The sequence below is a fragment of the Lutjanus erythropterus genome, chromosome 2 (assembly GCF_056507025.1).
Source record: "Lutjanus erythropterus isolate fLutEry1 chromosome 2, fLutEry1.hap2, whole genome shotgun sequence".
NCBI lineage: Eukaryota > Metazoa > Chordata > Actinopteri > Lutjaniformes > Lutjanidae > Lutjanus > Lutjanus erythropterus.
Window position 1 is genome coordinate 4,592,145 of NC_139318.1, and position 12,440 is coordinate 4,604,584.

Consider the following 12,440-nt stretch of genomic DNA (forward strand, 5'->3'; position numbering starts at 1 on the left):
TAATGTGCTCATAATGCATTATAGACACCATCTTCCTAGAAAGTGTTACCTAATTTGATTTCACATCCAATTTCAGTAGCTTTGTGCTTGTGCTTCTAATTTATTCATTATCATCCATGGTGAGATGTATTAAGTATTCACACAATCTAGTTCCCTCAGTGGCGGAGCTGACATTAAGTGTTCTTTCTTAACACAGATACGAACTCTAAGTACAGTTCAACAAATGAGAATTCAGTGTCACATGTAATGTGATTGCATAAAGCTGTTATATAACTGGATGTTTCAAATTCACACGTAGTTCTGATCAAATTCAGCTGTGCTAAACTAGATGAATTATCTTAACTTGATAAGACACTAGGACACTGATTTCTATGGTAAAATTCTCTCTCAGCTCCTTTAAATGCTGAGGTCAGAGGTCAGCCCACACAGCGACAACTCAGCAGGCCAGATGCATGCTGGAACCAGTCAGCTTGTGGTTATTTAATCAGCTCCATCTTCCTGCTGCCTCAGAGGTGTGAACACTAAAATGTTTCAGTGGTTCATGAATTATTCATTCATAAAATATTTATCTTATTAGTCCACTGTTGATGGGTTTAACTTGTACTTGCTGCTTATGGAACGTGGAGAAACTGTTGAGATGTAATGGGTTTGGAAATGTACGGGGGGTGAATAGTGCCACAAAGGAGTTACAGGCATACAGGCTAACAAACTGTTTCTGCATCCACTTTGTCCTGCTACTTCTCGTACTCATCCTTCTTACACTTTTCTCTCTCCTCTCCATGGTCTTCTTGTCTTTGGATAAATTTCTACTTCTCTGGGTCTTTAAGTTCCTCTTCTCCACAGGGGCGTGTCCAAACCTTTTTGATTGGAGTGGCACTAACTTCTGCAGGGGTGGCATAAAGTACACAAATACATGCACACAGGACAGCATTAATGTACCATTTCTCAAATCTGCTTTAATTCAGTGTGCCTGAGGAGGCACACTATATATAATCCTCCATACTTTTTCTTATTATGATTTTTCTTCCGGTGGTGACCTCATTTTTCACACCACAGAGATAAATTTTTTAAATGTGCACCATCACGTTCAGCAACCCGTCCTGTCACTCACCATATTCGGTTTTTAGCTGTAGCAATTACGGTGTTTCATTAAACAGCTGGAGTTTGAGAGGTACATTGTTTCAATTTTTGCCTTGCTTTTGAGCATTTAACATTGACTGTGCTGTTGAATACAGGTGATTGGCTGAATAAACCAACAGCAGTTAGGTCATCTCAATATTCAGATTTCGCTGAGCTGTTGCACACAGGCGACTGGCCAATTTCACCAGAGTTCTTAGCAGTTAAAACTTCATACAGAGACAATTACACCTGAAGCAGCTCAAGGTTTGAAACAGTTTAAAAAGACTGTCTGTCTGTCTGTCTTGTCTTTCTGTGTCCAATTTTAACATTTTAGACTGCGGTCTATTTCAAGTGTTCATAAATTCAAACCTTCGCTGCTTCAGGTTAAATTCTTTCTTTCATTCTTTATTTTGATCCTTCCAGGCGATTGGCCAGTTTCACCAACCGCAGGCTGGTCCTGTCTTCTGATTGGTGGATTGACCTAAAGCTGTTTTTGGCTGTTCAAACCTCATACAGAGAGAATTACACCTGAAGTGTCCAGTTTTGACATTTTTGAAACTTTATATAAATACACACAAAAGCTGTTCTTTCTATCTGTGAGGGGACTTTTACTGACATACAAAGAGACACACACACTCACGTACATACACACATGCACGCGACAGTGTATGCATGTGTGTATGTAGGCATGTGCACACAGACACATACAACCTCAATGATACATCTACTGCTATTAATACTGCTGGCATTATGGTGGGGATACTAGTCGGCAGCGAGCATCAGGCACACTCAAAATTTCATGTGAAATTTTCAAGTTATTGTTAACATCTTGTTGTTTGCATGTGTTTTGTTGTTGTTGTTGTTGTTGTTGTTGTTGTTGTTGTTGTTGTTGTTGTTGCTGTTGTTGTAGGCCATGTCTCTCCCTGTGTGTCAGCTGCCCAGTGGCTGGGCCTCCATCCTGTGGTACAACATGCTGACCATCGAGCCCAAGGTGAGCTAAAATGATCACATCATCTATAGAAAATGTATGAAATGCTATCAGTCAGATTCATCTTTAGCTTCTTTATGGTGTTTGAGTGTAAGGAGGTCGAGGGAAAGTCTAATCATAACTGTACAAAAGGTTTTACAGAAAGTGCAATTCTGTATATTTATGTAACTAAAATTAATGTTATCACAAATGTTTCTATGCGTCACTTGTTTATGTAAAAATCATTGGATAAATAAGTTAAATTTTTTTTGTATCAATCTCAAATATCTTGGTTGACTTCAGAAATCCAGTATCAGTCGAGTGTGTTAAGATGTTTTTTCTCTTGTCATCTTCAGAATCTGAAGTTCTTCCTCACCCCTCCTCCAGTGAAGTGGTCTCAGCTGTCGGAGGTTCTCAGCTGGCAGTTCTCCTCCATCACCAAGCGAGGCCTGAACCAGGAGCAGCTCAACATGCTGGCCGACAAACTGCTGGGTATGATCAAACGCAAAAAATCAAAAACGCAACAAGAAGCAAAATAAACCCCTCTGATAGCTGCAGATGTTTTTAAGGCCTGTTTTAATGTAAACCTGAATGTTTCTCTGCAGGAGCCAAAGCCCAGAGGAACCCAGAGGGACTCATTCCCTGGACCAGGTTCTGCAAGGTGAGACTCAGTCACCCAGGTTATGAAAATGTCAAAATCAGAAATGGCTTTATTGCCAAGTAGGTTTTCACTTACAAGGAATTTGCTGTGGCATGTTGGTGCATACTAACATAATACTAGAAATATAAATAAAGATTAAGGCAAAATGCATTTTCTAAACATTTGTGTCTTTTGTCCTGCAGCAAAGTGCCAATGAGAAGTTTTTCCCTTCTGGCTGTGGATGGAAGGAATCCTGGATGTGATTAAAAGACGCCTGCTGAGGGAGCATCTCCTTCCCCTGGATCAGTCAGGGAGTCAGCATTAGCTTACATCAGACAGCTACACTTCTGAAATCTACTTGTGAGTCATTATTTTAACCAACAAAATCCACCATCATCAGAAATGAGAAGCTGCTTTTGTTAACTTCTCTAAGGATTCAAAGACGTCATGTTTCAACAGTAGCTTCGATGTTCAATCTGCCACTGATATCACTGTAAACTGCAGACATGCAGTGCCAGAATGGAAAGTTTATCAGACTTAGCAACAGTAACTAAGGAGGGCGGGGCTTAGTGAAGGGTGAATTGCTGTGTCTTTCTTTGTTTCAAGCTTCAGACATTCATTTCCAGATCATTTTGATAAGTTCATAATTGATAAAACACAAAAAAGCAACAACAGATTGTTTTCACATGTTTTAAACTTTTAGACATTTTAGAAACTTTGTATAAACACACACAAAAGCTCTTCTTTCTATCTGTGTGAAGTTATTAACAGTTTAAAAACACTGCCTGCCTGTCTGTCTGTCTGTCTCTGTCTGTGTCTTTCTGTGTCCAACTTGGACATTTTAGACTGCAGTCTTTATTAACTGTTAATAAATTCAAAGTTTGAGCTGGTTAATATTAAATTCATTCATTCATTCATGAAATGTTCATCTTGTCTACACAGTGGATACATGTCCACTCACAGTTTGGGCAGAAATTGACAAGGCTGATTGTGATTGGCTTAATTGAATGTTTAGCTCTAAGTCTAATATCCATGGCTGCCTACTGACATTTTTAATGTCAGTCATATTGTTCTTCTGTCATACTTACTGACACACCTTCTCATATATACACACACACACACAAAAGCAGTTCTTTCTATGTGTAAAGGAACTTTTACTGACACACACTCTCACCCGTATACATACACAGAGACACACACACTCTCATGCATACACACAGTGTGACAGTGACAGCGCGTGCATGTGCACACACAGACACACACAACCTCAATGATACATCTGCATACTGCTATTAATACTTCTGGCAATATGGTGGAGATACTAGTGGGCAGCGAGCATCAGGCACACTCAAAATTTTGTTTGAAATTTTCTGGTTACTAATATTACAGTTAAAATGATCAAAAGTAGGTTACATAAGCAAGAAAACAATACATGTTTAAAAACACTCATCAATCAGTCAGTTGAAACTAACTTTCCTGCCTCTCACTGAGCAGATAACCAGAAATACTTGAGGATAACAAGGTGGCACTTGTTTAAGTTGGACAGCAGCGTGTTTACCACTGTGATACATCAGCTTTTCTCTTAACAACACTCACTCAGTGTTTGTGAACTGAGGACACTAATTATTTAAGTTTTAAAGTGAAATTCTTTCTCATTCTTACTTGATATACGACTTCAGGTCCTCAACAGTCCGGGGTCTCTGTTGTTGTATTTTGTGCTTCATAATGCACCACACATTTTCAATAGGAGACAGGTCTGGACTGCAGGAAGGTCAGTCTAGAACCTGAACTCTTTTACTACGAAGACACGCTGTAGGAACATGACCACGTGTCTTTGCATTGTCCTGCTGAAATAAGCAGGGACGTCTGTAAGAAAAGACATTGTCTGGATGGCAGCATATGTTGTTCCAAAACCTGTATGTACCTTTCAGCATTAATGGGGTCTTCACAGATGTGACAGTTACCCATGATGCCATGGGCACTAACACACCCCCATACCATCACAGCTGCTGTCTTTTGAAGTTAGAGCTGGTGAACAATGTGAAATGTGGACTGGTCAGACCACAGCACAGTTTTCCACTTTGCGTCAGTCCATCTCAGATGAGCTCAGGTCCAGAGAAGTCTGCAGTGTTTCTGGATGTTGTTGATGTATGTCTTTCTCTCTGCATGGTAGAGTCTTAACTTGTATTTGTAGATGCAGAGACAAACTGTGTTTACTGACAACAGTTTTCCAAAGTGTTCCTGAGCTCATGTCCTTTATACAATGATGTGGGTTTTTAAAGCAGTTTTTAATGCAGTGCTGCCTGAAGGGTCAAAGGTCACAAATATTCAGTGCTGGTTTTCAGCATTTTCTCTTTTAATAACATTATGGATTGTAGATGAAATGTTGTTCTTTAAACTGTTGTACCAAGTGGTGAACCTCATCCCATCCATGCTTGTGAACCACTGAGTCTTTCAGGGATGCCTCTTTATTATCCAATCATGAGACTGTCACCTGTGACCAGTGAACCTGTTTACCTGAATGTTCCAGACAGGTGTTTTTGAGCAAACAACAACTTTCACAGACTTTTGTCGCTCTTGTTCTAACTTTTTTTAAACATGTTGCAGGCATCAAATTCAGAATGAGTGTATATTTATAAAAAAAACATTGATCAGTCTAAACACCTGAATCCAAGTCAAAAAAAAAAAAAAATTGCTCTCTGTTTTTGTAATGTTGGACACAGTGTACCAACTTTTGTGGAATTGGGGTTGTACATGGAACTAGTTCCTCCCAACACTGCTAGTAGGTAAGCCTTGTTTTTAGCCAAGCAGTTGCAGATGACTTGTAGGCCCTACTGACTGGTTAAGAGGAGTAAGGAGTCAGGAATCATCATGAGTTTTTGAATTAATAAAAGTTTTTTTTTCTAAAGATATGATTTGAAGAGTGATATAAAAGATGTCACTTAGATAGCACTTAGCCACCTGCTGTTGCTTCTCCTCCGCCCGAGGCCTCATTTATAACATGAACTTATGTAACTTAGTATGACTTAAGGTTTTTAAAAAAACAAACATAAACAGTTATTTCTAAAACCTCACTTTGTCATGAAAATGATTTTATCTCTCAGCAAAGTCTTGACTTGGCGGAAGTGATTTTCTTGCTGGTTATGTCGGGGTGCTGCAGCCAGTGGTGAACTTTGCTTCAACTTTATGAACAATTTGATAGAAATTATAATTAAAGATGTGAGAAATTAATAACGACACAGTCCCAAGCTACATTTTTGTCTATTTTGTCCACCAAATAATCTGTGTTCTCTGGCCCCAGTCTCATCTACCATCACTGTGATTTTGTCTCTACAGTTCAACAACAACAACAAAAAAAAACCATCAACAAACAAAAAATAAATAAAATTAAATTAAAAATAAAGTTTAAAAAACTCGTAATTTCAAGGCAACCGTCTTCTCAGTTTTCTAGTTTTAAGTCAAACTCAAACTAACGTTTTGAAATAAGCTCAAAAGAGTTTTGTTAATTTATAATCTTTTATTGTTTGAATAATTTACTCTCTTCTTTAAATAAACTTGAATCTTTGAGTTTTAGAAACCCAAAAATTCTGTTCTTAAAAACATTCCCCTGATTTATCAACATTAAGGTCCTTGAAAATGAAATGTTTCAACTGAAAATATTACCTTATTAACATCATTCACTTTCACTTTAATGAGTTCACTGAACATGTATTTGTGATCTGTTGATTATGTCAACAAAAGATTATAAGTTGGAAAAACCTTTTTCTGAAGTTTATTTCAAACATAAGAGTTTGAGTTTGATATGAAGCTAAAAAAAATAAAAAAAAAAATAACACTGGCAAGGACAGCTGCCTTAAAATTGTTTTGTTTTCTCAACTTTCTTTTTTACGATGTTCCTGACAAATCCTTCATCAGTGCTGCATCATATAAAAGGAAATCACTGACGCCACCACTAAATTAATGTGTGATTTATAGATCACATGTACTTAAGTTTAAAATCATTTTCAGAACCTCCTTAAGCAAAGTTTTTTTATGCTCAATATTTTTATGAATTAAACTTAAACCCATGGACAGAAATGATCCTAAGACTAAGTTCAGGTACTTATCTGAGAACGTTTTTATAAACCCAGCGCCTCCGTGGCACTAATCACCCTCCATACAAACAGCACAAGTTGCGCTCAGGCGCAGCACCAGAACTTGTGGAGGTCTCTGCCTCCACCTGGCGATGGATGGAGAGAAGTGAGGAGCTCCTCTCTCTCTCTCTCACTCTCTCCCTCCATGAATGAAGCCTCCTCCTCCTCCTCCTCCTCTTCCTCCTCCTCCTCCTCAGGTATGCCTCCCAACTGCCCTCAACTGCGCTCCAGCCACCGTCAGCAGCACCAACTCCTGTCTCCTGTAAGTCCTGCCGGAGCCGGCCGGTCCACTCTGTGTGTGTGTGTGTCTCGGGTGGATGGAAGCAGCTTCAGCACCACAGCCGCGGGAGAATCACAGCTGAGATCTGAGTGACAACTTCAGGATAGAGAAGAAGTGATTAAAAAACCTTCAGCCATGGCGACAATCGGGGAATTCGACCCTCTCAACTCCACCGTACCTGCGACAAAGATAGAGATCACCGTCTCCTGCAGGTGAGCCCCGCAAACGTGTTTCCTCCAGCACTCACCTGTCATTCATCTGTTTGCCTTCACACATTCACACATTTTTACATGCTTGGTATTAAAGTGAATCTTGTCGCCACGGTTTATTTTAAGGGTCTCTGAATATCTTGTGCGCAGTTTGGTGCCATCCTCACACTTTTCCTCACGCTTTTTCATCAGTATTGTGCGGCTTTAACGTGCATGGAGCAACTCTTTTTCTTTTTTCCTGAGGAGGAATTTGCATGTGCTGTGGGTGTAGAAGTGCGTGGGGGTGCAGCAACCAACAGTAGCAGGATTTATTCTGAGTGCCTTGGAGAGCTCCGGAGAGCGCAACTCTGAGATCACATGAATGCGTGGATATTAAATGTGCCAACTGACAATAAAGAGAAGACAGAGAGAGGGCTGAACACTGAATCTCATTCTGCTCTGAAGAATGCTTCTTTTAATCAGGCCTGAAGAGAAAGAGAAGGGAATCAGATAACAATAGGCTACTATAATTTAATTTTATAAGCAGTCTAATATTAGCACATGGACACTGTACAACAGCTCTGCTACAAACAAACTGCACAGCTCAGGAGGAAGAGCGGAAGTACAAGGACAGTTTGTTAATGATGTTTTAAAAGATTCAAATAATGAATATGGAATAAGGAAAAAATTAAATATGCAGATTGAATAAAAGTAATTGTGTTGGAAAATTAAAAAAAAGTGTGACTAAAGTTAGTGTGTTTCAAGGACATGTGTAATGGAGATAAAGGAAGTAAAATGACATAAAAGAAAGAAAAGGTGAAGATGCTGTGAGGTGATGGCAGACAGACAGACAGAGAGACAGAGAGACAGACAGAGAGACAGACAGACAGCAGGTTGTCCTGTATGAATGTCTCCATACTGAGGCGTTGGCTGATTCCCTGATATAAAGTCAAAACACAGACCTATTATAATCCTACTTAAAGAGACAGTTCACCCCAAAATCAAAAATACATATTTCCCCCTCTGGAATGTGTAATGTAATGCTGTTTATCTGTCTAGATCACTGGTTCCCAACCTGGGGTCCAGGCCCCCCTTAGGTGGGCACCAGAAATCACAGGGGGTCCCCAAGACTTTGTCTGTTCTGACCTCCTCAAAATCAGAATTGCACATGTCCACTACAATCACAATTTCAGGGTTCATACACCTTTCCCAAAGTCAAATTCAAGCACTTTTCAAGCATTTTCAAGCTTTTCCAGCACTTTCCAGCTGCTAAATGACATATTTATATACAAAGTGATATTTCTCCTCTTCCTCACATTAAATCAGGTGATGGATTAAAGGAAATAACATCAAAGTTTCATGTTTCAAAATGTGTCACCTGTCTGTACGTAGACTTGGCCTCCTATTAGAGTTGACAATTTTGTAAATTTTCATCGACTGATAGTTGAAAATGCTAACAATTGATTACTTGATCAATCATTATTAATTAATGAGTTATAAAACACACATTCTTTCTCGTTTTTTTTCTTTTTTCTCTTTTTTTCTTATTTCAAAATTAATTCAAATTTCCTTATTTAATGATTGGCTCCACCAGAAAAAAACAATGTCTAATGATGTGCCACTAATGCCATTTTTAGACTATTGATTAATCATCAATTAATACATGTTTAATCAGGTAAATTCTTATTTGGCAATTAATCAATTAATGATTAATCGTTAACTTCCTGTACAAGCTGGCTCAGCAAATATTTGACTTTTTAAAAAAAAAAAATATCATTTCTAATATCTAACTTATTATGACAGTAATGTGATTTCAGTGTCAAGCACTTTATCCAAAATCTAAACACTTTTCAAACCTTGAAAACATTAAAATTCAAGTGTTTCCAATGATTTCCAACATCTGTATGAATGCTGCAATTTGTACAAAAGCCTGTATACAAAACTATTTATTTATATATTTATTTATTTATTTATTTATTTATTAGATGCATTTCATTTTCTCAATTAAAAATAGTCGGCTACTTTGTAGACCTCAACTCTGCGAGCTCTCAAGCTCTGAATAATAAATCATTGTTGTTATTTTGGTAAGAATGAGTGTGTATAAAAGACAAAATGTTCAGCTGATATTAGAACAGAGACATTTACCAAAAGTAAAGGTTCTAAGAATCGAAACATATTTTGGACAGCTTTGAAACAAATCATTTATTCTTTTACTGCATGTATGTGTGCCTGTCTTTGGGCTGGGGGGCTCAGCTTTTCTTAGAAACAAGTAGGGGGGGCTCTGAAGAAAAAAGGCTGGGAACCACTGATCTGGATAGTTTTGGTGTGAGTTGCAGAATCTTGGAGAGATCAGCTGTAGAGATGTCTGCCTTCTCTTCAGTATAATGGAACTAAATGTCACTCAGTTTGTGGTGCTCAAAGAACCAAAAAAAAGTTACTCAGTTACTCAAGATAATCCACAGACCTTGTTGTGAGGAGTTTCATGTAAGAACTACTTTCTTTCTAGTAGAAAAGAAAATCATTCCGGCAAAGTCTAAAGTAGTTCTGGTAGATTCTACTTCAGAAAGAAAGTAGTTCCTACATGAAACTGCTCACAAGGTCTGTGAATTATTTAGAGTAACCGGGTTGTGATTTTTCGAAGGAGACACTGGTTTTGCATTTTTCAGATTGGTTCTTTGAGCACCACAAGCCAAGTGCCCTTTCGTCCTATGTATTCTAGAGGACACAGACATCTCTATGGACAATGTCTCCAAAATTCTGCAACTCACACCAAAACAATCTAGAGGGATAAACAGCACTACAGGCCAGGGGGGGAAATGTGTACTTTTGATTTTGGGCTGAACTGTCCCTTTAGAGGCCAAACACTGGCTAACATGAATAAAACTGAATATATTTGTAATAAAAAATATATATATAATTAGTTTATAAAAGTAGGTCAAGAATGATCAGTTTTCTCTGTGTGTCTGCTGTGCTGTCTCTCATTATGACCTGAAAACCACCTGAAGCATGGACACTCTGTCTAGTAGCTTCATTGGACATGTCCAGACATGTTTGAACCACCAGAGGTCACTATATTGAACTGCCATATTTGTTCAGTTTCGGGGACTATTTGTCGGAAGGGGAGGGTGAAGGGAGCAGTATTCAGTTGGTTGCATTCTACAACCTCACTGCTTGATGCCACTAAATCCTACACACTGGTCCTTTAACCCATCTGTTACACATTTACAACAACAAAAGGACGAGGAAAGAGTCTTATTTTAGCTCATATACAACCCAGATTTATCCCTGTAAAGAAATAAAAACAGTGATGGTCTCATGTCACCTGATTTGATAAACCAAATACTTTCTTTTGCTTGCATTTATCATCAATGTGAGTCTGTAAAAAACATACATGAAAGCAATGAAGAAGTGTGTACTTTGTTCAGATTTGCTGTGGACTATCCTTGTTCAAACACCACAAACTACACACACATTTGTGAACTGGGATTTCAGTGCAAACCCAGTGTGCAGCAGCTTTAAAGTTGCGCTTAACATTATTTTTTACACTTGCAGTAGGTCAAATGGTCACTTAAAGTAGAATATATCATTAATAGTGACAAACTAATACAGAATTATCAGGTGCCAAAAAATAAATTATTGCACCTTTAATGTTATGTTTTACTTGCGTTACTGTCGGGCTGAAATTAATGATAATTTTCAGTGTTGATTAAAATCGTTGATTATTTTTTCTCAATTAATCAATTAATTGTTTGGTCAACAAAATGCCATAAATTGTGAAAAATATCGACCAATGTTTCCCTAAGCACAAGTATTCATTTTACTGTCAGAGAGGAGGAAAGGAACCAGAAAATATTCACATTTAAGAAGCTGAAATCAGAGAACTTTGACTTTTATTTCTTTAAAAACTTACAAGATCAATCTATTATCAAAATAGTTGGCGATTAATTTAATAATCGGTTGATAATCGATTAGTCGTTGAGGCTCTACATTTTTTTCTTATGCCCCCACGAGGCAAAAAACTATTTTAAGTTTGAAATACAAAGAGTGTCAGTGGTGCCACCAGCAGGGCCTCCTGCAGTCCACCTGGCACAGAGTACTGGCAGAACAAAAATAATGGAATACGTCCCCTGTCCATGTCCTGGGTCATGTCTACATGCTAAGAAAGCCTGAAGCTGCTGATTATGACAAGCTATTCCTGCTCCTCAGTGTCCCCGGACCCCACCAGTCCAGAGGGGTTAGAGAGGGGCTCTTTCACTTCCCTGACACTGACAGAATGAGGTTGGCTCAGTGGGGTCCAGGAGGATCCTCACTGCAGACCAACCGGACGTCAGCTGTGAATACAGCAGGTACACAGAGAGGAGTCAGAGCAGGAGTCTGGGTTTTTAAAGGATGACTCTACACCTGAAGAAACCTTCAGCTGTGCAACTTTAGCTAAAAAAAAAAAAAAATGAAATTGGGTGCATTCCCTTCAGTTTGGTCAGTTCTCTGTTTCTTGCTACTGTGCATGTTGGCTCACTGACTTGCTAGCTTCATGAGCCGTCATTAAAGGAGCAATATGTAGCGATTGCACATGCAAAAATGAGTACAGCAGTCCAAACAGGAAGTCAGAGCCATAGACTATATATTAAATAGGTTGAAATCCTATCTTACAAATAATGGTAGAAGCGAGTTATTTTCTTCCACCCCCTACTCCCCATTCTTGAAGAAGCTCAGGCAGGCTGCAGGAGCTCCACAGGATGCATAACTGTAAACTGACAATAACAAATGCTGAATCCTCCAGTGTGAGTTGATCAGCTGTTTATAACTGTCAGTTGTCTGTGAATATAAAGTTAAGCTTGTTCTCCTGAAAACAAAAGCCCACTGCTCTGAAAAAACACACTCTGGACTCTGAGTTCAGTGGCTGCCTGTCTCACTGCTGCCAAACTCCATTAACATTTTGCTCAATTTAACAGTTTTAAACATCTCTGCCTTCTACAAGATAATTAATGATTTCTTCTGACTCATAACTAGACGCTTACTCATTCTGCAAACAACAAACAACACAAATTTGAACTCTAATTTGGGAAATAGGCAAACTAAAATAGTTATTCTGGCCTGGAATAAAGAGGACACT

General features: G+C 38.6%; 1 protein-coding gene across 1 annotated transcript in view; it reads left to right on the top strand.

Annotated features, from left to right (window-relative positions):
- The first annotated feature begins 7,094 nt into the window (after window positions 1-7,094).
- LOC146331061 (copine-9-like) overlaps window positions 7,095-12,440 on the top strand; it is a 295,949-nt gene continuing 290,603 nt past the window's right edge. Inside the window, exon 1 of the mRNA XM_084726649.1 lies at window positions 7,095-7,351. Coding sequence (XP_084582775.1) covers window positions 7,275-7,351 — 77 coding nt within the window. The 5' untranslated portion in view covers window positions 7,095-7,274. The remainder of the gene's footprint in view (window positions 7,352-12,440) is intronic.